Source organism: Brienomyrus brachyistius, chromosome 19 (genome assembly GCF_023856365.1).
Source record: "Brienomyrus brachyistius isolate T26 chromosome 19, BBRACH_0.4, whole genome shotgun sequence".
In the NCBI taxonomy this organism is placed as follows: Eukaryota; Metazoa; Chordata; class Actinopteri; order Osteoglossiformes; family Mormyridae; genus Brienomyrus; species Brienomyrus brachyistius.
The window spans coordinates 11124163-11150474 of NC_064551.1; the positions used below are offsets into that span (position 1 = coordinate 11124163).

A 26312-nucleotide genomic window follows, 5' to 3' on the forward strand; every position below is an offset into this window, starting at 1 on the left:
ATCTTGTTTGGTTAAGGAGTCAGGTTGAACATCAGCCTTTTGTTTTCTTTTCATTTACACTCTGGTGAAATTAGCTTTGGGTTGAACCTGGTAAGTGGGGGGGGGTTTTGGTTGTTATTTTGGCCATGGTTACTCCTGAAGTCTTTTGCACCATGTTATTTGATTAGTGTCCGTGTTGTGTGCAAATAAAAAATACAAAAAAATATCCCTTTGTCCACTGGTGTTCCCTTGTTCCCTTACCCTCTTTGTCCCTTTATCCCATCTCCTTTCCTTTTTACTCTGTTATACTCCAATCTTAGACTGGAGCTCATAACAACAAAGCCCAGACCTCAACCCCATCAAACACCTTTGGGATGAACTAGAACAGAGGTTGTGAGCCAGACCTCCATGTCCAACTTCAGTGCCTGACCTCACTAATGCTCTTCTGGATGAATGGGCAAAAATTCCCACAGACACACTCAAGAAGGAGAGCCTTCCCAGAAAAGTAGCAGCTGATATTGCTCCAACTCAATATTGATGCCTATGGACCAATATGTCATAAAAGTTCCTGTAGGCATAATGGCCAAGTGTCCTAAAACATTTGTCCATATAGTGTACAAACATTATACAATTATGAGTGTGACATTTGTTATTGTTAAATATAGTTTATTATTAATGTATATTAAAGCTGTTCAGGTATTGTTAGGATGTTAAAATATACTTCTATACTGTTTATGAAATGCTGTATGAATGCATTATGAATGTGCACTTTATGTTCTATGAAGGCATTATAAAGGCATTATGATGGTGCAACTAATGTAAAGCGTTACCATTTATTTTATTTAAAACAGAATCATGAAGGGAGCATTTTATGTACGAGAAACAAGAAGGTTGATCAGAACAAAAAAAAAAAATCAGTGTAGGACTTGCATGAGATGTTCTTCAACTCAGATGCATCACAGCTCAGCTTCAAGAAGCATGGAAACCACTCTGGGCCAGTCTGACAAGTGACACAAAGAAGAAAATGTAAGTGTGAATGACTCAAACGCCGATCTAAAGCTTCTCAAGCGAGAAGTCTGTGAAGAGGGAGATGTATAAACACCATTGCAGTATGGATAACGAAAATGTGAACTAAAACTCTCATACTTAGAATTTTCACTGTTCATCTGCACTGTCTGTATTTAAGGCTCAAAATACATACTAGAGAAGGGAGATTCTGTAATTCAATATTATTATGAACTGTTGCAATTCTTACATTCACAGCAATCTAAACTCAATAATTCTAATAATTATGTAATGTATAATATAATACAAACACACTAAAACTCATACTTATGAAGTATGAAGAGCTGTGCAGGTTAGTTTAAGGCCCACACTGTTTTACCTTAGAATATCTTTCTTATAGGACTTAATGTCAGTTATTTTAATCTAGAGCTGAGGTCTCAAACTCAAATTAGCCGGGAGCCACTTGCTAGATGGTGTTTAACTGAAACGGGCCACTTTGTTTGTTGTATTTTACTGAAAGAGAGAAAAAAAAAACATTCATAATCTACTAGCAGCTGACAGTAAATTTGTGGGCCGGGGCAGGTGTGGTGATGGCAAAATCTGTCGACTGGGGTGGGCGGGTGTGTGTGGGGGCAATGGCATACATTTTCTGAGCTTGGTGCTAGCAAATTTTACTGCTGCTGATTAGCCTCACGTTGCTTTTAAAGATTAAGATGCAAACCATGGGCAAGACAAAGCCTGTGCTTTGAGAGGCCTGATCAACAGTCCGCTGCATGATATTCTATGCATCACGTCATACATGCTGTTTAAAGGGGCAATGAGTTCAGCTATGAGACAGTAAACTGAATCATGTTTAAAAAAAAATTATTTACGATATTGAGATTTAGTTAAATGTTATATATTCTCACCAAGGACTCAATTTTGGCCCATTATAACATATATTAGTAACGCTAATGTAGTATTAATCTAATGCTATGTATATATATTATTAATGAAATGGAAATTATATTTAATTTATATTAAATTATGTATACTCTGGGGATGGTGCATGGCTCAGGGGGTTAGAATGTTGTGCCTGTGAATGGAAAGCTGCCTGTTCAAATCCCCAGATGATGTCATCATTTGGGCCTTTGAGTAAGACCCTTAACCCCAACTGCTCCAGAAATGTCTGACCCTGATTTCTCGTAGGTCGCTTAAAACATCGTTTAAATGAAATGCAATAACTTTGACGTACGGGTTCTATCAAACCTACACATCGACGTTAAAATAAACGTAGGCGTCCCCAAAGAATTAAAGGAAACTGAATGACTGACATCTGTCTTGCACAGTCAGGACTAAATACGTCAACTGTGCTTCTGATGGTGGATCGGCGAGGATGAACCGGCTCACTTGAAAGGATTACAGCTCAAAGCTGGAAATTTCTGAAAAGTGTGAGCAGTGGGCTGTACCAACACCTATGGTCTCTGGGAGGCTAAGTGACAACCACGACAACACTTTGCCCCAAATGCCTTGTGAGTCAGTTATATTGCCAAATACTACAGAAACTGCATAATGGCAACAGGAGATGCTTAATACACTAGATATTCTTTTAAACAGGTTTCTTTCTATAGGCAGGTCCTCTTTGATGTGGTCGCAACTTTCGAGTATTTCCTTTGTGATTGTCCCTTTATCAATGCAGCAGAGATCAGTGGGATTTTTTGTAAATTGTAGAGTATGAATGGAAGAGACTTTTGCTGTGGATCAGCTGTAAAGAACAGGTTGTTGAAAGATTTAGGTATTTAATTTGTATATATATAGGTCTATATATGTCTATATTGCCTGTTATCCTACAGTCTCGGCAGCAAGCAACAAATGTTACTTGTTCCATGTAAATATAGTAACCGTTCTTACCGTTGGTTAACAGCCAACTCAGTAGTATGTCAAATTTGGAGATGAATTGTTCAAGTGAAGCTGAATCATCGGCCTTGAATTTCCTTGAATCATGCAGTTGATGACGCCTGCTGTTTGGTTTGCATCCAGCATCACGATCATACTCTTTGTGACCATGTAAACCGGCCTGGAGTCCCTCATGCTAAATGTAGCTTGATCATTTTCCAAACTAAGGCTGACCAATAAAGTCCAGTTCATGGTTTGAACCAAACTAGGAACACAGTTCAGGCATTACAAAAATTCTAAATTAGGTCACAGAAGTGCTGATTTCCTTCCTGAAACTGGTCTTGCAGGCGGAGAGCAAACATGCAGTAAACCAAACGAAAGTCTCTGCAAAGCTTCCTTACTCAGACAAAACTGACCACATACTGTAAGTCCCAGAGGTGAGACCTGATGGTGTGAGGAAAGCAGATTATTTATGCAATTAAGGACAGAAAATCAGATCTGCGAAAAGCAATGCCATGGTACGGCTCTCATTCAGTAGCCAGAGTTTCTCCTTCACTGACTCACTCACAAATTCGTTCACTTCTTCGGTCACTCATTCAGAACGAGAAAGGGAGACCCTAAAGAATGGAGAAACTCTCGTTCATCAACTCACTCACCAACTCAGTCTTTTGTTCACTGTAGACACATACGTTGTCTCACTGGCCATAGTTGAAGCGGGAAGCAACATACACGTCATATTTCTGAGGACAAGCGGAATAATGAAAAGAACGAATCTTTGCAGAGAAGTGAACGCGAGTTTAGTTCCTGCAAGGGACTCGTTCCCTGAGAATGAATTGTTCGCGAACATCACACCATTGCAGGAGAGCCATGGCGCCAAGTACAAGTGCTGTTGCCAACCGTCCACAGCTTCGTAACAAAGCAGATGTACAATACAAAATACGGCATTATTTCACTTACATTGCCGACAATCAGGACTAACCCACAGGCAGAGCAAAGCTTGTATGTAAAAGATGTTTTAAATCAACGCAGACCAAGGAAGCCAACATGTTGAACATGGCAAAGCATCTTACCAACAGACATACCGACTTATCTGTATAATTTAAAGAGCGACAGGGTAGCAAAGTGATACATATCAATTATCAGGCCTGTCTCTCAAGTATGTCAAACAAGTGTGATTTATTGTTAAAAATTTGATTTATTTTTGCGACAATTGAACTGTTACTACTTATGTTTGAGTGGCAAAATTCAAAACAATAATAGCCAATTTCATTTGACTTTTTAGGTAATATTTCTAGCTAAGGTGATTGTGGCGTGCAGTACATTTGTGTAAATATTATTACTAGAAAATGCCTTCAGTAGAGTGCAGACCTCTGCCTATTGCTGGTTATTAAAGTGATACCCTGCAAATTTAAAGAACAGTAAAAGAAATCACAGAAACTTAAGTAAAGGGGACAATACTGGATACCACAAAAGCTTTAATAACACTATGAGCTTAGTCTAATTATTTACAATAACCCAGTTATCAGTGTTATAAATGTATTAAAACATGTTCAGTGGCTGTATAGCACAGCAGTTGTAACTTCATAATTTTAGTTACGTTATGTTTTGTAATTTTGTTTTAGTTATGCTCAGCGTAGCTCTGCACCTGTGAAACAATAGGCTATATTTTATTTGACCGATACTGACAGAATATCATCATTCTAAAAATTTCATCAAAAAATTAAGTTCCGTGTTCTGTCATCTTTTTATCTATTCATTTTCTTTATATATATATATACACACATATATATATATATATACACATATATATATATATATACACATATATATATATATATATACACATATATATATATATATATATATATACACATATATATATATTTTTTTTTTTTGGTGTGGCATTGTTTCAGTTACAATGTTGAAATATTTTAGCTTGGTATCATGTCGAAGTCATTTTGTATCGTGACAACACTAACCCCCATCCCACTCTTTGTCCCTAAACTGTCACGTTTGAATGGGACATTAGCTAGTGGTAGTTTTTTGCAGCTTAATACTTAACACTTATGCTGATAAGAATGATTGCTTATTTATGAGTAAAAAGTCACCCACGGTAAATATATTTGGAATGTCGCGTGAAATTAGTGCACAGTAATACAAAATTATTTCGCTGCCGGAACTACCTCTTCGGTATACTCAAAACCTACGTGACATCTCTGGACCAATAAGAAAAGTTGTTTTTACCAACGCCATAGTACTATTGTTGATATTTGTTAGTGAGTACCATCATATACGTACGTGGTTTCTGTACTATTTATTAAATACCATGTTGATTGTTATGTATGTATGTATGAGTGGCGTAGCCAGAAATGAAATTGCAGCGGGGTGCAAAATAAAAGTTTGTAGGCTACACAATACAATAAAGCTAATTAGCATTTCCGGTGCTTTACAAATGCGAGTGTTCTGCTATGTAATGGCCTGTTTTGTCTACAGCTGTCACGATTACTCGATTAAACTCGATTATTTTAAAGCAGCAATTAAACAAAAATCATTCTCAATTACTCGGCAATATGGCAGGAGGTAGACGGCACATGCAGGATGAGGGTCCAGATAGAATGCAAAGGCATTATTTGTGTGAAAGCAGTTTACATTAAAAGTGGAAGAGAATGCGGCGGTTTGCCAGTATAATGCAAAGTAGAGCTTATGAATATCACTACGGCAAGACAGCAATGCACATACATCTTAAAAGACTACATTCGGGTTTGACGAATTTTTTTTTTTTTAGTTTTGAGTAGGGGGTTAAAAACTTGCTTTTGCTCAATGGCACTATAAAATATCAAATTTTTGCATACAGTGGAATGCGAATGGTTTTTCGCAACCAGTTATTGTTTGGCGTTCTCTTCACTCATTCACACTTTGTGCTGTCGCCGCACACCGCCGTTTTGTGTGTGTGGCGTTTGCATGTTCACCCTTGTGTGAGGATGCCTTTTCAGCAGATCGGTCTATGTCATTATACAATCCAAACAAATTATACTTAATTGGAGTGCCTAAGCTGGCCATATGTGTGACTGATTGTGCACCCTGCAATGAGTGCTTGGTTCCTGCCTTGCGCCAAATGTAATGAATATATTAATTATATATAAATAATTGCTCAATGAATCGTCATATTAATCAGTAGATTGCACGATGTTAATATAATCGATAATGACAGCCCTTTGTCATCATATTCACATCCCTCAACAGCAATAAAAATCAAATCAATCCACTCGATTTTGTTACTTTAACAAGACACCATACATAAAATCTGCACAAGCACCTCAAAACAGATGGGATAAGGAAAACAGCTTCACACACAGGGACTGCATAAAACATTAAGCCAACCAACCAACAAAACCAGGTTATGTAATAAATCTGCAATGCACAGACACAGTCCATAGATATTGTAATGTTCTGAAGTCAAGGCCAAAAAATATTTTAGGCATATGTGACTTGCACCTGCTGGACTGTATTCGGAGACCATGGATATGTGGTCATGACTGCACCACGTCTAGCAGCTCGAGTGTTGCCCCGCATGAGTGTAAGACGGTATAAAAGGTGATTAAAAAGGTTAGCAAGACACCAAACATAAATGAAACATGATACATTTTTATTATATACAAAAATTAAGGGCCAGCATACGACCAAATTGACCGAAACATTTTTTAATATAGTTTAAGCCTTAAAATACCCCCTCCCACACACTTTAAACACATGTAAACATATTAAAACAGCACATATATGATATGTGGATGTCGGGCTAAGGATATGAGTAAAATGATAAAATATGTAATGTGTGTGTGTATATATATATATATATATATATATATATTACACACACACACACACACACACTTTTCTCTCTCTGAATACATAATGGAATATATATATAAAAAACATATCGCTCATATATTCTTTTCATCCTTCTTGATGTATCGTACCGTCGACTCATTCAAGCCATAATGGCGAGCGACATCCGCGTAACGCTTTCCTTCCCGAAGCATATCCAGGAGATTTACCTTCTCCTGAATGGTCAAGGTCTTCCTCTAGCGCTTAGGCTCACTACTACCAGAAGGCTTAGAAGAAGCAGGACGCTTGGGAACCATCGTAGGGCTTAAAAGAAAAGGAAAGCAATCGGACCACAAGCAAGGTACGCAATACGCAGAGAACTGTGACGCGTTGGGGGAAAATCCGCAATATAGCGGAGGCGCGATAGTTGAACCGCGATATAGCGGGGGATCACTGTACTTGCATTAACCGCTTGCACAATGACAAATAAAAGTCTTTGACTCCTTGAGTGGCTGCTACCTGGCCTCCTCCTGAACATCCCCGTTTGTACAGGAGCAACTCACCCTCGGGGGACGCCGCTACTTCCCCCGCTGTGGTTTAATTTGCTTATGTTAAACACAGAAAAAACAGAAGTTCTGGTAATTGGTCCCAAGGCTGCAAGAAATAAGTTCCACCACCTCAGCACTGGTAGCCTTCCTACACAACCTAACATGGTGGTTAGAAATCTTGGTGTTCTTGTTCATTCAGATCTATGCTTTGATGCTCACATTAGAAGTACTACTATAACTGCATTTTATCATCTATGAAACATAGCCAAGCTTCGTAAGATGCTCTCACTTGATGGTGCAGAAAAATTAATACATGCCTTTGTAAGTTCCAGACTGGATTACTGTAATGCCCTCCTATCGGGTTGCTCGTCTGGATCTTTGCATAAACTTCAGTTGGTACAGAATGCTGCAGCCAGAGTTCTAACAAACACAAAAAAAATTTATCATATTACACCGGTCTTTTCATTGGCTGCCAGTTAAGTCTCGAATTGACTATAAAACACTGTTATTAACCTATAAAGCACTGAATGGCCTTGCACCAGAATACCTTAATGACCTGCTGACCACATACAACCATCCACGCTTACTTCACTCTCAAGCCATGTGAGGCACCTGTTAGTACCTAAGGTAGAAAAAGCTACGGCAGGCTGCAGAGCTTTCTCCTATAGAACTCCTCAGCTGTGGAATGGTCTTCCACCGGATGAGCAGGTTTCAGGCTCACTCTCAATATTCAAGTCTAGACTAAAAACACACCTGTTTAGCTTATAGGGACGCTAGTTCTAGCTCTAGCTAACTCCTCACTCCCAGTCAGACCTATAGTGTGAGGTGTAGAGCTGGGTGTGGATCGGTGCCATTGGCTTTGGATAAACTGGACTGTCAGTGCTGTCACTCAGGCTTCACAATCCCTTGTGGAATTTGAGTGCTGACGTTTCAGGGACTCCCCATGCCTGCGTTCCCACTTGCTTCTCCCTCCTACTTATGCTGCCATAGCCTTATCTGCTGGAACTTGCACATTGCACTTCATATTGCACTCATCGAGCTATTAGCACTGCCTATAGCCTCCTCTACTTTAACTAATTGTACAATGTACATCCTGCGGGGTGCTGCCTGGAGACCTCAATCTATCAAGATGTCCAGCACACCCTGCTACATGTGACGTCGCCACCATCAGTGACGTCCCTGCATCCAGCTCGCCGTTCTGCCTGTGTCATCTTCCATTTCCCGTACTCCTCCTGGGGGGTGCTGCCTGGAGACCTCAATCTATCAAGATGTCCAGCACACCCTGCTACATGTGACATCGTCACTACCAATGACGTCCCTGCATCTAGCTCACCGTTCTGCCTGTGTCATCTTCCACATCTTATGTGACTTGGCACTTAACCATCTCTCCCATTTGACTCTCCCTGCCAGCCCCTGGAGGATGGGCTCCCCCTTTGAGTCTGGTTCCTCCCAAGGTTTCTTCCTTCTTGGGAGTTTTTCCTTGCCACTGTCGCCTTTGGCTTGCTCACTGGGGGTTTTGGGTGAGGATGCAGTAAAGCGCTGAGGCGATGTAATGTCGTGAAACTGCGCTATACAAAAATTAATTTGTTGTTGTTGAATTACATATTCCTTCAGTCCCACCCCGGACCCAACATCCTCTCAGGAAGAGTTAGACATTTTAGTGGGAGGTTCACTGCCAGAACAACAGAATTCTTCCAGTACCTGCTGTTCCACAAAGAATTATACAGTATATTTTATATATATATCTCTGAAATTGTTCCAGACTCAGGAGAGCTCTGTGACATGCGCCAGTCTTACTGCTGCGATGCAACGCCCTGGTATCCAGTGTGGGACGTGCTAACCCTTGCAGCTACATAAATGATTCATGCATCAGTGGTCAAACGCACAGACTTAGCTATCAAGAGTGCTGATCAGCAAGATGTGAATCTCTGTCCCTCCATTTAACCCAGTTTTGGCTAAAAAACCGTCGAAAGCTGCTCTCCTTTAAACACTGCATTTCCTCGTCGTGCATGTTATGGCTTCTTATCTACTGGAGGACTTATTTATTGAAGCCTGTGATCTTCTGTGGCCTTCTTTAACAATACCCCCAGTAAGAAGCTGGTACTGTTAGCCTCTTAAAGAGAAGCCTATGAAGGTAACTGAGGAGCAGTACAGCTATATGCATGTGTAACATACTAAAAAGCAACCCAAATTGACACAGCAGATACACAAGTCCATCATAATGAAAATAAGGAAGTGAAAAGCTGTTTTTGTGGGCACAGGGTGTAAACCATGCATCACTGGAACATCACGGTAGATTCTCTGCACAAATTTCAACCAGCACTCGATTGTTTCAGAAGAGAGAAAGCATGAGTGAAATCAGTTCAAGCTCCAGCTAGATCATCAAGGAGACACAAGAATGGTCTGTCGCCTTCGTGCACAATACCGGCGGTTGGTTGTTAATAAAAACAGACTGCAACCCTAGTTCAAACATACCAGAACTCAGAGATGAGAGGTTTTCAAGGCTGTTAAACAGCAAGGGTTTGGCCTTTCAGCCCTGGTACAAAACCGAATGCCCTTTCTTTTTCTCTGAGCGGGGAATCAAGATGCCCTTTTCACTGCCACCCCAGCAGGTCATGGGCGGAGAGAAGTGCATATCACTTCCTTCCTTTCTTCCTGGCGGGTCTAGGGCCTGTGCTGGCTACTCACACCAGGGACAATTAAAAAGGCAGAAAAGTCTAAAAATGGAAATGCAACAAACACAGAATAACCAAAGAACAGAAGTATTTGCGATTGGTTGATGACAGCGCTGACATCTATGATGAATCATCCTTGGCAATCTCCATGGAGACATATACAACCCTCAGAAAAAAATGCATTATATTCATGAACTCCTTTACTCTTAATATTGTAGCATCAATTAATGAACTAGAACGTCAACAATTGGATCCATCAGTCCAGGTTACCTGTTTACAACAGATCCCTGTTGATATTGCTTGTCATCAGGAGCCCCCCTTGCAGCAGAATAAATCAGCTTCACTCTCAAGAGTGGGATTCCTCCCTTCCTGGGATGCCCACGTCATGTGACCTGCAGCAAGGGTGGGGGGGGGGGGCACTGACATGCTTGCAGCCTCTGGGCTACAGGAATGTGGCAGAATTGCAAACCCGGGTACGAGTAAAGCAGGGGGCAAAGAGAAACAAAGACGTCACTGTGCATCAAACTACAAGCGACCAAAAACAGCCAGACCAGAACTGAAAGCGAGGGCAGCAAAGGTCACGCCCAATCAGCAGCGACCCCGCCACGTAGCATGCCCCCCACGCGTCTCAAGCGAAACCAAGCCGGAGGCGGTTAGGACTGCGGAGTCAGCTACCTCCGAGGGCTCGGGGGGGGCCTGCGGTTGGAGACACAAACTCCAGCGGCTCATACTCATTTCCTGATTACACTCCAGTTAACAAAATTTCAGATTTATCATGATAACCATATAAATATTTACACGCCATACCACGCTTCCGGTAATTAGCAGACAGTGGCCAGGTGGGAAATGGAGCCACCAGACTAGCTTAGTCATGACAGCATTACCCAGCAATGCCAGACCCACCTACCGCTCAAAATTTAACACGGAAACTGGAGCCTCCAGCAGCTCTTCCGGAGCATTAATCACTCGTACAGTTTTATATCCAAGAAACCCTAAATACCCTCAGTGATGAGTTGGGGGCGTGGGACAGAGACTCCAGCCTTAAATGTTTTCCTCGTTACATCAGTCCTTGTTGGGGTCATCAATACAGTGGGCGTTTTGCTAGAAATTTAACACAATTTTAGTTTACGATGGAAATCTGGGGGGGGCACAAATAATAATAAGAAATGCACCAAATCAGATCTGTAAGCCAGGCTCACTCTATTCTATACTTCTGTAGAAAAACATTTGGAAAGAACTCAAAGCATACAGAGTGCGTGTAAACTTCAGGTGCAGTGCTATTTATGGCCCAAGTGCATTTTGGGAAATCAGCAGGGAAGGTGAAATCAGAGACCTAATTACCATTAAATGGGAACCATTTTTTTCACGCAGTAAACTGGTCACACAATGACGCAGCTGAGCACAATATAAAATGAAGGTGCAGGAGTAGCTACTGGGCACAACAGGTGGGGGCGCCACTAGAACAAGGCGTGGCTGCCTGCATGAAATTTGAAAATTCTTACTCAAGGGCAAAAAAGGCTCATATTGGGTTGTGATTCAGCAAAAGGATCTAATATTGAGATTTTAATTTTTTTAAATAAAGGGATACATGAAGTAACATTTTTTGCAGACACTGATAAAATATGGATCAATGGTGTGACTACATGGTGCAGTGATTGGCACTGTTGCCTCACACCTCTGAGACCCGGGTTCGAGTCTCCGCCTGGGTCGCATGTGTGTGGAGTTTGCATGTTCTCCCCATGTCGTCGTGGGGTTTCCCGCGGGTACTCCGGTTTCCCCCCACAGTCCAAAAACATGCTGAGGCTAATTGGACTTGCTAAATTGCCCGTAGGAATGCATGTGAGAGTGAATGGTGTGTGAGTGTGCCCTGCGATGGGCTAGCCCCCCATCCTGGGTTGTTCCCAGCCTCGTGCCCATTGCTTCCGGGATAGGCTCCGGACCCCCCGCGATCCAGTAGGATAAGCGGTTTGGAAAATGGATGGATGGATGGTGTGACTACAGTCTCACATATGCCTTCTGGGGAGATGCCACAACAGAACTGCGATACCGAGGGAAATAAAAACATTACCTGCCTTCACTGTTTTTCCTTTACCATGAGGAGGGTTCCCACAATTCAGCTGGATTCTCAAACAACCAGTTAAACCAGACAATTTATTTGGCAGACAATTCTGTATTTTACCGTTGGCGTTTAAGCATTTTCAAAGAAATCCACTGTTCAGCATTAGACGAAATGGCACCCCCTACTGTCCACAAATGGAGAACCCGGTGATTTCCAGACTTACCACCACTTGGGGTGAGAATAAAACAAAACAGATGGGGGAGGAGGGGGATTTACCAGTTTCTTTTGATATAAATCAGTCATTTGTTCAGATTACTAAAACGACAACAGCAGGATTAAAACTCCAGCTTCCTGTAAAATATGTACAAAGGCCTTTATATTTACACCTTAAAACGCTTAAAAACCACAACAAACACTGCAGGCTCCTTAACAGGCAATGAGTCGCCCTTTCCTAAAACTGCATGACATGAGCATTTGCAAAGTAAAACATGCGGTCAGGTGACACACAGTGACCAGCTTTGCCAGCACACAGTGCCTGCGTCAGGCAAATCCGTGCGGCTCAGGTCCCTGCGGATTTGAAGGAAGCCCCGTTCCTTCTCCGCTCCCATCCTCTCAGATGAGGAAGACGATGTCACTGGACACCATGACCTGGTTGTCGTCCTGCATGCGGCCGAGGGCGTCGTCCACCTCCGCGGCAGTGAAGGGGGTCTGGTTATCCTTGTTGATGACCTCTTTCAGGGCTGCCAGGCTGACGGACTGAGCATGGGCCGAGCGGAAGGCCTCCAGCAGGGCCCCCTTAAATGCTTTCAGCCTGGGTAGGGAGAGAGGCACCTGTTACTGATGGCAGGGCGCATACACACACCCACCCCCCACCCACGCAGAGCCTTACACTGAACCTACAGATTAACTGTGAGCATCTTAACTGCGAACCCTAACAGTACATTTCAGATAAATTAATGCATCCTCAAAATGCTGCCAGAGACAAACACGCTGCATGCGATTACATACTTGGCATGATACAATTCCCAAATGTTCCTTTTTTGCAGATTTTACACATCAGATGAACCATATGTGCACTTCTATGCCTGATAGGAGCTACAATTCAAGGAATATCTCCCCCACCCCTTACTGACCTGTCTGCAGACAGCCCCGCTTCACCATTCTCTGGGGTCCCCGCTGGTGCATCTCTGGCCCCTGGGGTCGGCACTTGGAACATGGACAGAAACAGGGAAGTCAGTCATACACTGGCCACCAGAGGGCGACATGGAGGGATCAGATGCTGGTGGTCCCACCTTTTGGAGTTTCCTGCTCTCCGTCAAAGTCATAAGGGTCGTAGGGTTCACTTCCCTGAGAAGGGCGACGATCCGAACGGCGACCCCTACAGACAGGGAATGAGAACTGCATCAGCAAACAAGCATAGCCCTTAACAGAAGGGAAACAGTATTGAGTCGACAACAGTCTAAAGACTAAGTAAGACTGATGTGCAGAACAGGCAAGGGCAGGACAGAGTAACAGCCACCTCTTCCTCCTTGGAGGAGATGGAACGTCCCCTTCGTCGTCCTCATCCTCTGAAGCGGTGTCCCTATCCGTCTGCCTGGATCGTTTCTTCTCTTTCTCGAGAACCTGAGGGAGGAGAATTAACACTGGCTGGATGTTCGGTCTACTGGCCTTTCACAGACCAGCATCAGCAGAGAACGGACGGAGTTCGGCCATCCGACTGGTATCCTCTCACTCCCCGAATCAACCGACACTGCAAAGCAGTCAGGTAATGACTGGAGCCTTTAACACTACACAAAGCCTCAAAAGGTGTTTCAGGGAATTGGCGTGAATGAGCCACCAACCTTTTTGAAGTATGCAAACTGCACCAGCTCCACCGCAACTTGTGCATCCTGCAGCTCTACGGCCTTGCTCATGCGAGCCTTGGCGTGCGCCGTGGACAGGCGGATCAGCGTCTCCAGGGTCCGGGCCGTCACCGGCGAAGTCTGCGGATGGGGATGCGTTAAGGTCCATGATCCAGCCTTGTTTATGAACAGTAAGGCTTAACCCTCTGGGGTCAAGTGTGTCGGCAGCGATGCAGCGCACTTTTCGCGTCTATTTCAGTTTATATCTCGCTGAAATCTTCATGTAGAACCATGAAAAAAAAAAACGCTAAATCCGTAATCCGTCGTCTTTTCAAAACGTCAATTGTCGGAAGTATTAAAGTTTGTAAAATTAGGTTAAAAAAAAAAAATCGGCAAAAAAGTAAATAATGTCACCTTTCTTTGTTTTACCTGCATGGGGGGCATGTAGTGCCGCCCCCACCTGAAGATCGCTATTCGCATTCTAAATAGCCGCATTTCTACGCATTCAAATCGCATTCGCATGGTAATTTGATGAACGCAGAAGTGAAACGCGATCCAGATACATCCCCATCAGTGCCGGGGGGGGGGGGTGGGGTGTAGGTGTGGGTGTGGCCAGGTGTGAATGGCTCATTCATACACATGAAAGTTGCTACATATTCAATGAAAGGAGCCAGAAATAGTGACATGAGTTCGGTTTCTCTTATTTATAAATCAAACCGAATGTTGCACCTACACCATTTAGTCATCTTCATGTAGCCAAGACCTTGGTGATCAGATATCTGGGATCAAAACAAACTGCCACCATTGCTTACTATGTACAAACTGCATTTTGCAATGTCTGTACTTTGACATCAAATTAGATAAACTTCACATAAATCTGACAAATTTACAAAAGTACGCCAAGATTAAAATGAGGTTGATGCCAAAACAAATATATAATAATTTAATTTGCCATGAATTAAGTTTATGATACTGAATGAAATGTCTTACCATGCCCCAGTCAGTGAAAGTGTGTTTCCTACCCCTGGACCCCAGAGGGTTAAAAACACTATTTGACTGCTGAATACCCAGCCCCCTCCGCCCAGCCTAAGAAGGGGTCTGTTACTGAACCTAAATATATTTATTGCAGTCTGCTTTCATGCCAAACCACTGTTGCAATCAAGTGGTTAACTGTCTACATCTTAATATCCTCAAAAAGACGTTTTCCCTCTTCATTCACCTATTTAACGGCAGTCAATCTGTACGCACATTTCACATCAATATGATCTGATCATATCCGTTTCACATCTGCAGTCACTCATTTCTATACAGTCCTGTTGGCACAAAGCTTGTTTGTATATTTGTACTTATACTTTTTACACTTAAATTCCTTTGTTAATTGTTAGATCTATTTTGTGCAAGTAAATCACTGACTTCTGTCTCTTTTTCTTACTATTTGCCAATATATTTCCCTCCAGGGTATACATTCATGCATCTCTGTCACAGTATTTATATTCTGTTCTACCCGGTCTGCATATTTTCACCTCCACAATATTAACCCCTTACACCTGCCACATCACCCTGGTCACATCACAGAATGGAATTACAGTAACCAATAAATCTGCTTTACCTCTCAGGCTCCGCCAGTTAGTACAGAAGGCGGCCGTTCGTATGACCAGGCCTCCTATCACGGCCCACATCAGTCCTGTCCTTCGGCAACTTCATTGGCTTCCCATTAAATATCGTACCGATTACAAAATCCTACTGTTCGCCTTCAGAACCCTTCACAAACTTGCTCCTTCGTATCTTGCTGATCTCTTACATATTCACACTCCTTCCCGCACTCTCAGACCTTCCCACTCTGCCTCTCCGGTTGTGCCCTGTGCTCGCCTGGCCACTATACGATTTACAGCTTTGTCATGTTGCCGCTAGTCTATGGAATCGTCTCCCTCCTGGTATCCATAACAGACAGGATTTCTGCATTCAAAACTTAACACACATCTTATTAAACTTTCATATTCGTTACGATTCTGCTGATTTCAAATTATTCTTATCCATTTTTTAAATATTTTTTTGTTTTGTTTGTTTTATTCAATGCTAATTTTTTGTATTGATGTACTGCAACAATGTATATTGTCTTTGTAAGCTGTCCTTAAGTGCCTTGAAAGGCAGCTTTAAATAAAATGCATCATTATGTCACTTTGCATGACCAATGAAAAAGCCCTTTAACTTTTGATCACTGCTCCGCAAAAGAGCGTTTTGCTCCAAGACGAGGATCCAAAGTGCAGTGGGAAGGCGGCTGCTCACCCGCGCCACGTCCGAGCCCAGCTGCTCCTGGCCACGCAGCCGTGAGTACTCCTCCGCGATGTGGTCGGCTGCCTCCTGCGTCAGCACCGGGGCGATCAGCTTGGCCACGTGGAGGTACTTCCTCATGAACTCCTTGCTGACAATCTTATCCCTAAAAGATACCAAAGCACGGCGTAGGATCAGACAGCACGAGACGACCCACGGCATCCCTGAGGCAACTATCAAAGCTATCCGGACAAGCATCGTGCGAAAAACACGGATCGCAGCGATCGCATTACCTGCGCTTCCTGCTGCCGTGGAGCAGGGCATTGTGCTTCTCGTACACCTGCAGCTCCTCCTGCTCATCCTCACCGGCGTCGGGGTCCTCGGTGGTCAGAATGTCCACTGTCCCACCCAGGGACATAGCTGCCGGAGACGCCACTCGAGTCACAAGCCGACTCACGCCACACGTGGGCCTCAAACGCAACCCGTATCGGTGGAACAAGGCAAACGGGTTCTGGTCGGGCCGGCAGCCAATGCTCACCTGCGCCATCCTGCTCGCCGGGGTTCCGGTATCGGTGCATGCGGAGCACATGGTCCGAAATTTCGCGGTCCTGCTCCGGGTCCATCTGATCCAGCACGATGAAGAGCAGGTCAAAACGGGAGAGCAGCGAGTCCTGGAGCCCGATGTTTTCCATCGGTGTCTTGTACTGGTCATACTGGAAGAGGAGGAGAGAGTCTCACTTGAGTTTACTGTTGCCGCAAAGCTAGACCCACAGCTTAGGACCCAGGCAGAACGTACCCTGCCATAGACGGGGTTGGCGGCGGCCAGCACGCTGCAGCGGGCATTGAGCCGGGCATGGATGCCAGCTTTGGCGATGGTGACACGGCCCTGCTCCATCACCTCGTGGATGGCCGTGCGGTCCATGTCGGACATCTTGTCAAACTCGTCGATACACACCACCCCGCGATCGGCCAGCACCATGGCACCCGCCTCTAGGCGACGCTCACCTGAGGGAGGGGCCACACTGGTCATGCTTGGCTCCACCCCCCCAGTCACACACAGTGCTTTCAGATTCATTCAGAGCCATTAACCTTGGACTGGACCATTGAGCGAAGGACGTTCTTTGTGTGTAGCACTACAAGCCATTCATCAGCGCCTCCACGTCGCCCCCTTACTGTAGCCCGTCATTAACACACAAAGTGACTCATTAAAATCACCAACCACAATAAAATCTAAAATTCGCTATTTAATAGCAGAATCATCAACCGCTCACCTCTACAGCAGGGAGCAGATGATGATTCATTAAACACGGTTCGCTAGCGATCTGCTCCAGGGCTGACAAGCCGCAGCTAACTTAAATGGAGGGTATTTTCAGAACTGCAGCAATAAAAGATTTAACACTTAATGCACGAGCTTTAACAGTTTAACGCCATACTATCCTAGTAAGGAAAAGGTTGAATACTCCTACCTACGGAGTGCTGCTTTTCCTATTGGCAGAGTTTACAGATCCATGCAGATGAAATGCGACCCCCCCGCTCCCCCCCCCAGCCCACATACCCGTCTCCTGGTCAGTGGTGACGGCGGCCGTTAGGCCCACACCGGAGGAGCCGCGGCCTGTAGTGGGGATGGCACGGGGGGCCGTGTGCAACACGTAGCGCAGCAGTTGCGATTTGGCCACCGAGGGGTCACCTGCAGGAAGACGAGGCGTGTCAGCGCTGCGGCCAGCGCCGGGCTGAGGCCCCCGTGCTCGCGGCCAGACGCCGGCGTACCTATGAGCAGTACGTTGATGTCCCCGCGGATGCGGGAGCCGTTCTCCAGAACCTTCTCCACACCGCCCAGCAGCATGCACAGGATGGCCTTCTTGATGTACTCATGTCCGTGGATGCTGGGAGCCAGCGAGCGGGCGAGCTGCTCAAACAAGTCCTGAAAGGGAGGGCCAGTGGGAGTCAGAGGACCACTAAGACATCGTAATGAGGCAGGTGGGCTACACACCACAGACACAGGCTGTTTGTGGAAATGCATGCTATTCTAATAGTACATACTAATTTAGGTCAAAAAGTAGCATGCAATATGCAGTATGTGGAAAAATGTGAAACTCTCAGTACACCAAAGATCAGTATGTGCAAGATCTGTCTACTTCACCCACTGCATCCCACAATGCAAGGTGAGACCATCACAGCCTGGCTTTGACTGTTTAACTTGGGGGTGGGGTGGTGGTAATGGGCAACCTCACAGGCACCAGGGAAAGCTCAGTATAAAAATAAAAATAATATATTAAAACCTTTATGCAGTTTTCTTTTGTATTATCTTCATTTTCCAGAGTAAGGACAAAGTACAACAAACCAGCGTCAGACTAATAGGATCAAACAAGTTAGCGGCCCTACACGTGCCAGTGAGCTAGCTAACGCTAGCGGCCCTACACGTGCCAGTGAGCTAGCTAACGCTAGCGGCCCTACACGTGCCAGTGAGCTAGCTAACGCTAGCGGCCCTACACGTGCCAGTGAGCTAGCTAACGCTAGCGGCCCTACACGTGCCAGTGAGCTAGCTAACGCTAGCGGCCCTACACGTGCCAGTGAGCTAGCTAACGTTAGCAGCCCTTTACATCAAATACTTCCCTCTAATCACTGCCTGCAAGAGGAGGGACTAAATGCTACCATCATTTTGATTAATTTATCCAAGTCTATGTACTAATGTATACCCTAGTTACGATTTGTAGTGTATTTATTGAAGTATTACATTCTTTTGCAATTTCTGTTTGCAATTTCTGTTTTGCAATTTTACCTCCCGCCTTTGTAATTGTATTCAATCCTATTAATGTACCTGTCCTTTCAATACACTGCGGGCTTAACAGATGTGGCGCTTTAGGTAAGTTATCCATTTATTTTTGATTATTTTAATGACCTTTTTTGTAGAGTTTGACAGTTTTCCATGGGCAGATATTGCAGCAGACTGGTGGAAAAACACTCTTAAATGATTCATCGTCTGCGGGAGATGGTCAATTTAAAAGGCTCAGAGGGAGGGCATGTTAAAACTGAGCATGCTACAAATCACTTACAAAAAAAAACACAAGTGTACAGGATACGACTAGCAATACGCAGCATGCAGTACACACTGGTTACAGTATGCAGTACACACTGGTTACAGTATGCAGTACACACTGGTTACAGTATGCAGTTTGGAAAACAACTACAGGGAAGAAGGTCCTACATAAGGGCTGGCCAACAACCCACCCAACATACCACATACAGCAGTCCCATCATGCCTCAGATCTAAAACAAGTGTGCTTACATGAAGTGGACAGCCTGGACAATACTGATGCTGGTCAACCTATACTGAACGTACAGGGCTGGATCCTTAGTGAGCAAACTCAGGCCAGGCACCCTCTCTAAAAGACAGACGCCTCTACTGAGACACTAAGAAGCCCCTCAGCTCTGCGCTCGGTCAAGTCACTGCAATAGCCCCCCCCCACCCTCTCACCTTGGAGTGCGACCGGCTGAACTTTTTGATCTTGGCCACATCATCGGCGGAGAAGTATGCAGACACCTCTTTGCTCAACAGCTTCACGTGGCAGGCAATCAGGATGGTCCTGGAGGAAAAAGCACAGTCAAAGAATTTACCTCCCCCCAAATTCCAAGTAACCTTGTGCTCAGTGAAGACTATATGGACACGATGACGTGCGTAATACCCAACTATCACCCCATGCAGAAGTTTTACCTGAAAGTGCCAGAGGTGAAGCCACCCTTTTTCCCAGGCAAACAGCGGTAGGTCCCAATGACTTGGACGCGATCTCCAGGCTTAGCGGTGTCCACCAGGTCGTTGTCCAAGATTATGTCCACAGAGCGTGGCAGCTGGCCGGCAGGTGCCTTCTCAGGCATCTCCTGTACGGTGATCGTCTGGTGGTCTTTATAAATGGAGAGGCCAAACTCTGTCTCCAGGGGGTTGTTCTCCTCATCCTGAAAGCACATCAAGCAGACATTCGTCAACATGGGAACCCCTAATATCATCACATAATCCCAAACCCCTCATGCAACAACAGAATTTACTACATCCTGAAAAATCAATAAGGTGCTCAAATCCCTCCTTTCCTAATCACTTTCTAATAAACCACATTACAGACTGAGATGCTTTAATCCTAGGTGACAATGCAGGGTCAGTTAGTTCCTCGAAAGATCTGGTGTTGGGGACCTCGCTCAAGGCCTCAACAGTAAAATTACTTTGCCGGCAACTGGGATTTGAACAAACGACCTTCTGAACACAACCATAACCCACATTCAGTGAAAAACTGATCACAAAAGACATGATCCTGCCCTGGTGATTCAGGATACACTATCGCACCGAGGATAACGGGGAGGGACCAGACAGCACAGCTCAGACCTTCGTGGGGTAAATGGCGCTCGACGGATAAGCATCCAGGGATGTCATGTCCGTGTACTTGCGCTCCATCGTCTTCTTCGTGGCGGGGCAGTAGTGGACGCTGCGCACGACCTTGGGCCGCACCAATGAACCTGCAAAACACGCACATGTGTAACACGCCTACATGGAGCTCAGGGGGCTGCATTATGAAACAGGATTTCTCAATCGAATAACTTGCAGATTTTATGTAGTCTGGGCTAAATGTATGTGAACGAAGATGAAGTCCCTTCAAACCTTAAATTTGACAAGTTATCCGGCTCAGCAAGAAATCCAGCTTTGGGATACAGGCCCCAGGGATCACAATTCACAACAAACAACTCTGGTTAAAATGTATCAGGGCTGCTCAGCTTTCCCCTTTAAATCCAGAGACAAGCAAAAGTTTGGGCTAAAGTAGCTCGACCCCCCTAACCCAACAACACAGCAGAGGAGCCTCACATTTGGTGATAATGCCCTCCACGCAGACCACGCTGCCCAGGAGACGGGCCGTCATCGTGCGAGGGGTCACGTGCTTGCTGCCAAAGCTGCCCTCCAGGCCCACGAAGAACTCCTCGTACTGCTTCGCATAGGTGGCATCCACAGAGGCCACCAGGTCCTTCAAAGCACGCTGGAAGGCCAGGAGCTCCTCAAAGGAATTATTCATGAGCCTGAGAAAGGGGGACGGCTCGATCAGAACCAGTGCTGGGTCAGAAGGCCCACTACACACAAAGCTGGCACTTTCCCTATCACATTTAAAATGTGCTAAGAACAAACGTTGATCAGTTTTACTCGCGTACTAAACACACGTAAACTGACTAAATTAACAACTTATCAAAGAACGTTAGACATTACAGCTCTGAGATCAGCAGAATGTTGCTGAATCTTCTTAACCACTACAAAATTGTATCACGTGAATATGTAAAGCATCACATTTCATTTTAATCTGTACACAAACTAGACAGTTCTTTAGTACCGGAAACTGAACCCACCGTGCAGCACGAGTCTCGTTGCGCCGCCGCAGGTCGTTGATGTTGACAATAAGCCGGAACTTATTGTCACTAACCATGTCGCGCACTTTGGTGTGATAAACACCCTGGTCTTGCTGCAAACGTTAAATAGAAGAAGGGGTAAAGAAGGGGTAAGTTCTGTTGTATTCGTGATCAGGTGGGTCACTCATGCTAACATTTCACTAAAAAAAGCCAAAAGAAAAGCCGAGTAGCCATTTTAGGCCTCCCAAACCGTGCATGCTGAGCGTCCAAATAAACGAGCTGTTTCTCATTGCAAAGCAAGTTAGTTCTTGCCATTCATTAGAACGATATAAATATAAAACAGATTCTTAACTACAATCACATTTCAAAGCATGTTTCTAATAAACAGCATTTGATAAAACAAACGTTGATATTTAATTGAATATTGCTCCGCTACAAAACTCAATGGCACTTAAACTAATGACTTACATCATCATCAAGAAAATCCAAATATTCTCGTTGCGCCTCTCTCATCTCTTCATTATCCACGACTTCGGCGGCCATTTTGCAATCGAGATTTTACTTAAGAAAGAATTTTTTAAAAATAAAGTTTTTAGTTTATTTCCTTAGCTCACAGCAAACTACCTGCCCCCTCAACCAAAAGAAAGTAAAGCTTTCGCGCCACAAAGAAAACCGGGACGCATCGTTCCGGCTCATGATTGGTCCACACAAGTTCGCCATATTTGCATTTTCGGCGCGCTTGAAGATATTGACCAATCCTCGAGCACAGTCACCCAGGCTTTAAAAGCTCGTGCTGCCCATTCTCCACCTCCAGCAAAGTTCGCGCGAAAAGCTCAGAAAATGGTTTCCTGGTCGTAGTACTGCTTTGGGAGTATTTAATGTACAACGTAACAGCAAAAAAAAAGTCCAATAGGCGGCGTTCATCACATGCTTTGATAAACATGCTTTACCCAGGGAAACAATGGACGTTAAGCGGCGAATTTAATTACCCACGCCAAATTACTTGGTGTAGGTAAAGGGTCTGAAACCTAACATGGTTGCTATTTGAGGTATTTGTTTTAACCTAAAGACAACCTGGAGAAAAAAAACCGAAGTAATGTCAACTATCCGCAAGCGTGTCAAGCATAGGGGTTTGCCGGCAGTAAAAGATTCCGTAGGGGTGTGGGATGGTGTTCGCCGGCACTGAATAGCGGGATTAGACGAAGTGGAAATTAACTATAGGGCGGTACACGGTCTCCCCGGTTTCTACGCTCCTGGTCGGGTGTAATAATCCAATAAAAACATGTCGCGGCCCGATTTTGGGAGGCAGACCGGTAAACCTCTGAATTTGGTCTGTAAGGTTCGGAACAATGTCGGTTTTCAAGAGACCTCAGATACAGTATCCAATAAATATGGATAAATATAAAACGAAAGTTGGTCCTATAATTCTTCATTGTGGTGTTCAGGCAAGTGTATGAGACGATGAAGTTATTCTTACAATATGTTACTAGTAATACAAAGCCAGGAGTAATGGTTAGAATAAGCGGATTAATCAGAATGAGAATTAGCTAAATAATCAGTATTATGAACATAGTTTAATAGCCATACTCGACGTACAAAAGAAACGGCAACCAAATAACTAAAATTCACTTTATTTCGGTTCCATGCGTAATCCGTCGCTGAATCAGACGTGTGGGAAATGGGAGGCGAATTAGGACAGAGCCGAACACCGGCATGGGTGGGGTGCGCAGTCCTTCCGACAGGTGAGGTGCGACCCACTTCACACTCCAAGGCACCAGGTAGAGGTACGAGAAGATACAGGTAAAACATCTCCGAGACTGCTGGACATGGCAAATCGAAGGCAAATACGCGCTCTCTGAACTTAAGTCGTGGTTATGCTATTATTTGAACGCGTAATTATATATGAAATACTATACTATCTATAGTAGAAATACTACTACTATACTAATACCATTACTAAAAGTGGATTGTGCGGCGTGTACGTGTTACATGTGCTGTCTCTTTTTCCTATCTTGGAATAAAACGTCCTCAGTTGATCTGCATACACACATTCCATCGGTAAATGTACTATTTTTAATTTCATCCTAGGGACTGTCCGGCACTGTGAAATAATTGTATCAGTAATACCTTTATCAATTATACATACTTATGCCATATTTATAAGAAACTGCACCAGAACAGCGCAATTAAAATAACTGACGAAATCTGATTCAGCTGTAACAAATGTAATCCTTTTATTTCCCGAACGTTTATCCTGGACCAGGTAGCCGAGGGAGGCAGGAGGGCATATCAGGCAATGGGTGCCAGTTACACGCGGTTTAGTTGCAAACTAAAACAGCGGTCTCTGTATATTTGAAAACCGCACAAGGACATTAACAGTTGTTTCTGTTCTTTTATAATTAATGGGTAGTTTATTGGTCTTTGACATATTTAGAGTATGAGGCATAGTTGGCATTTTTTAAGTTTTAACGCTACAGAAATTTTGTTCCCTTTGTTCAAGCTACTGATTTATCTGGTTTGCGATACCTGACGTAAGACTGGTTTGACTTGCAGGGTGTGATTCACCCGAGGAACGTGTTTGCTTAAGGCCACCCGAATGGTTAGGGAGTCTCATATTTTGCAAGTTTGTCACTGTAATTACTTGCCTGTGTTGTATATTTTCCTCTAACAAAGGCTTGGGCTAAAACCTGAGATAGGGCAGCTGGGAATGAGGTGCAGGTCTGGCAGAAAACAAAGCCATTCACTTCACGCTGTAATATGTGACCGGTGATTATCCAGTACACTTTGTTTCTATGTGCTACAAGATCTAATTTCTTCCATTTGCTCCTTTTAACTGGGTATCTGGATTCAGGTATCCATGTCATATAGAAACACAGGTTTTAAGAGTCAGTTTCTTGTTTTATTAAATTTTTTTCTAGCCCTTTGATTTCAAGTCAGCCATTTCCTGGCTTGTCTATTACCTGAGCATTAACTACATTAGATTAGACTACACTAGACCAGACGAACTTTATTTATCCCAGGAGGAAATTCTAGTACATACAGAAGCAAGGACTGTAGAGCTCGGATGAAAGGCAGTACACAAGGTGCAAAGAAAGGCAGCTAAATGTAATGCACACCTGTGAAAGTCCTCCTCAAAACTGTATTTTTCCCTGTTCAGGTGGGGGGGGGGCAGTATGTCTAGCGCAATCGTGGAGCGGATCAGCACCCTGTCACTGAGCGTGCAGCAGCTTGGCCGACTGCCCCGCGTTCTGGATGCCCTGCCCTCCCTCCCCTCCCTGAGGGGCACCGTGCAGGCGTCCGATGTGCCTGCACTCTTCCGTGAGCCGTACATCCTGTCAGGCTACCGGCCCGCGGGCCAGGACTGGCACTGCTACCTCCTCAGCCTCTTCCAGTGGCACAACGAGTCGCTGAACGTGTGGACGCACCTTCTGGCCATTCTGCCGCTGCTGCTGCGCTGCTGGGTCTCCGCCGGCACCTGGGGCGTGGGGGCGGTGGCCCCGGATCCCGTCTCGCTGCCGCTGCTCCTCTTCGTGCTGTCAGCCATCTCCTACCTGCTGTTCAGCACCGCCGCCCACCTGCTGCAGTCACGCTCCGAGCTGGCGCACTACGCACTCTTCTTCCTGGACTACGTGGGCGTCGGCTTGCACCAGTATGGCTGTGCCCTGGCACACTATTTTTACAGCGCAGAGCCGGCCTGGCACCAGAGCATCGTGGGGGAGGTCTTCCTGCCCGCCACTGCCTTCCTTGCTTGGCTGTCTTGCAGCAGTTGCTGTTACGCCAAGCTCCGTTACCGCCGCCCGTACCCCTTGCAGAGGAAGATCATCCAGCTGATCCCTGCTGGCATGGAGTACCTGTTGGTCATCAGTCCAGTGATTCACCGCCTGGCCACGGGTTCCTGGAACGACCCGGCGCTGCCTTTCCATGCTCTCCAGGTCGTCTTCTTCATCCTGGCCGCCTTCTTCTACTCCTGCTCCCTGCCCGAGCGCCTCTTCCCGGGCCGCTGCGATATCGTGGGCCACGGCCACCAGATCTTCCACGTCTTCCTGGTGCTGTGCACGCTCTGCCAGCAGGAGGCGCTGCTGGAGGACTTTGCTGCCCGCCGGGAGTCGGTGGTGCAGGTGCACGGCCAGGGCTACCTGCTTTTGGCCGCCGCCTCCTTCGGCGTGCTGATGCTGTGCAGTGCGGTGACCGCAGTGCTCATGTGCGCCGTGGTGCAGCGACGCTTGCAGTGGAAACAGGAGTGACATCGCCCTGCAAAGGAGGACATGCACAGATTTAGTTTCCAATGTGTTTATAGTAATTTATGGGCTTAATTTATAAGACTAGGGCTTAAATCACAGATCAGTATGTTTACCCCAATCTCTGTTATTGTTGTTTTATTATTATTATTATTTTATTATTATTATTATTATTATTATTATTATTATATTATGAATTTGATTTGCCGACATTTTCATTCCAGGTAGCTCACCAGCCCCAAAACCACAATGCACAGTGACACCCAAGACAGCCACGAACAGGCTTCAAGGAACCGGTGTAGCAGTGATGTCACATGCAGGCTTCTCATAGACACAAAGCCAAGGCCACAGGGGTCTGTCTGGGAATCTCATTACCGGGATCTTTTGATCCCGGGCTACCCTCAGTGGATTAGCCGGAAGAACATGCCAAATGCTAAGTTAGCAAAGCTCACAGTCCATAAACCTTTCTGAAGGTGGCTTCTTAATTAGACTCCATGCCTTCTCACAATGACCACTAGGACACGTAAGGCAGATATTGAATGGAGACTGTGCAGAGCGCCAGTGTTACACATAAGTGCACTTAGTGACGTCAAGGTGCGTCTAGCAGAGATGGCTGGAGC

The 26312-nt window shown here is 44.9% G+C and overlaps 2 protein-coding genes across 5 annotated transcripts; one reads left to right on the forward strand and one right to left on the reverse strand.

Annotated features, from left to right (window-relative positions):
• Positions 1 to 12044: 12044 nt before the first annotated feature.
• On the reverse strand, positions 12045 to 22234 carry mcm3 (minichromosome maintenance complex component 3). Its single transcript, XM_048985242.1, has 17 exons — positions 21923 to 22234; positions 21455 to 21567; positions 20925 to 21133; positions 20451 to 20581; positions 19791 to 20029; positions 19554 to 19662; positions 17846 to 17999; positions 17634 to 17765; positions 16875 to 17083; positions 16617 to 16791; positions 16372 to 16498; positions 16094 to 16244; positions 13808 to 13948; positions 13486 to 13589; positions 13259 to 13344; positions 13100 to 13172; positions 12045 to 12777 (listed from the first exon to the last, which is right to left on the reverse strand). Exons 1-17 carry the CDS (start codon positions 21995 to 21997, stop codon positions 12579 to 12581), a joined length of 2427 nt encoding a protein of 808 aa, XP_048841199.1. The 5' UTR covers positions 21998 to 22234; the 3' UTR covers positions 12045 to 12578.
• A 54-nt stretch (positions 22235 to 22288) lies between these two features.
• On the forward strand, positions 22289 to 25889 carry paqr8 (progestin and adipoQ receptor family member VIII). 4 transcript variants are annotated; one of them, XM_048985246.1, is made up of 3 exons: positions 22290 to 22899; positions 23122 to 23254; positions 24612 to 25889. In XM_048985246.1, the coding sequence occupies exons 2-3, from the start codon at positions 23133 to 23135 to the stop codon at positions 25696 to 25698; spliced, it is 1209 nt and encodes a 402-aa protein (XP_048841203.1). In that variant the 5' UTR covers positions 22290 to 22899; positions 23122 to 23132; the 3' UTR covers positions 25699 to 25889. The 4 variants fall into 4 exon arrangements, with proteins under 4 accessions (XP_048841206.1, XP_048841203.1, XP_048841204.1 ...); XM_048985247.1 differs by having other exon boundaries at positions 22290 to 22503; XM_048985249.1 differs by lacking the exon at positions 23122 to 23254 and having other exon boundaries at positions 22289 to 22503.
• The last annotated feature ends 423 nt before the right edge of the window (positions 25890 to 26312 follow it).

What these genes read in the sequence shown, in the direction of transcription:
- mcm3 (XM_048985242.1), bottom strand. Translation starts at nt 21,997, where the DNA reads ATGGCCGCCGAAGTCGTGGATAATGAAGAGATGAGAGAGGCGCAACGA. An exon ending in TGGATTTTCTTGATGATGAT is followed by an intron (nt 21,568 to 21,922) that starts GTAAGTCATTAG and finishes TAACGTTTGCAG; the next exon opens with CAAGACCAGGGTGTTTATCA. An exon ending in GGAGGGCATTATCACCAAAT is followed by an intron (nt 20,582 to 20,924) that starts GTGAGGCTCCTC and finishes CGTGTTTTGCAG; the next exon opens with GTTCATTGGTGCGGCCCAAG.
- paqr8 (XM_048985246.1), top strand. Translation starts at nt 23,133, where the DNA reads ATGGGAGGCGAATTAGGACAGAGCCGAACACCGGCATGGGTGGGGTGC. An exon ending in AGAGGTACGAGAAGATACAG is followed by an intron (nt 23,255 to 24,611) that starts GTAAAACATCTC and finishes TTCCCTGTTCAG; the next exon opens with GTGGGGGGGGGGCAGTATGT.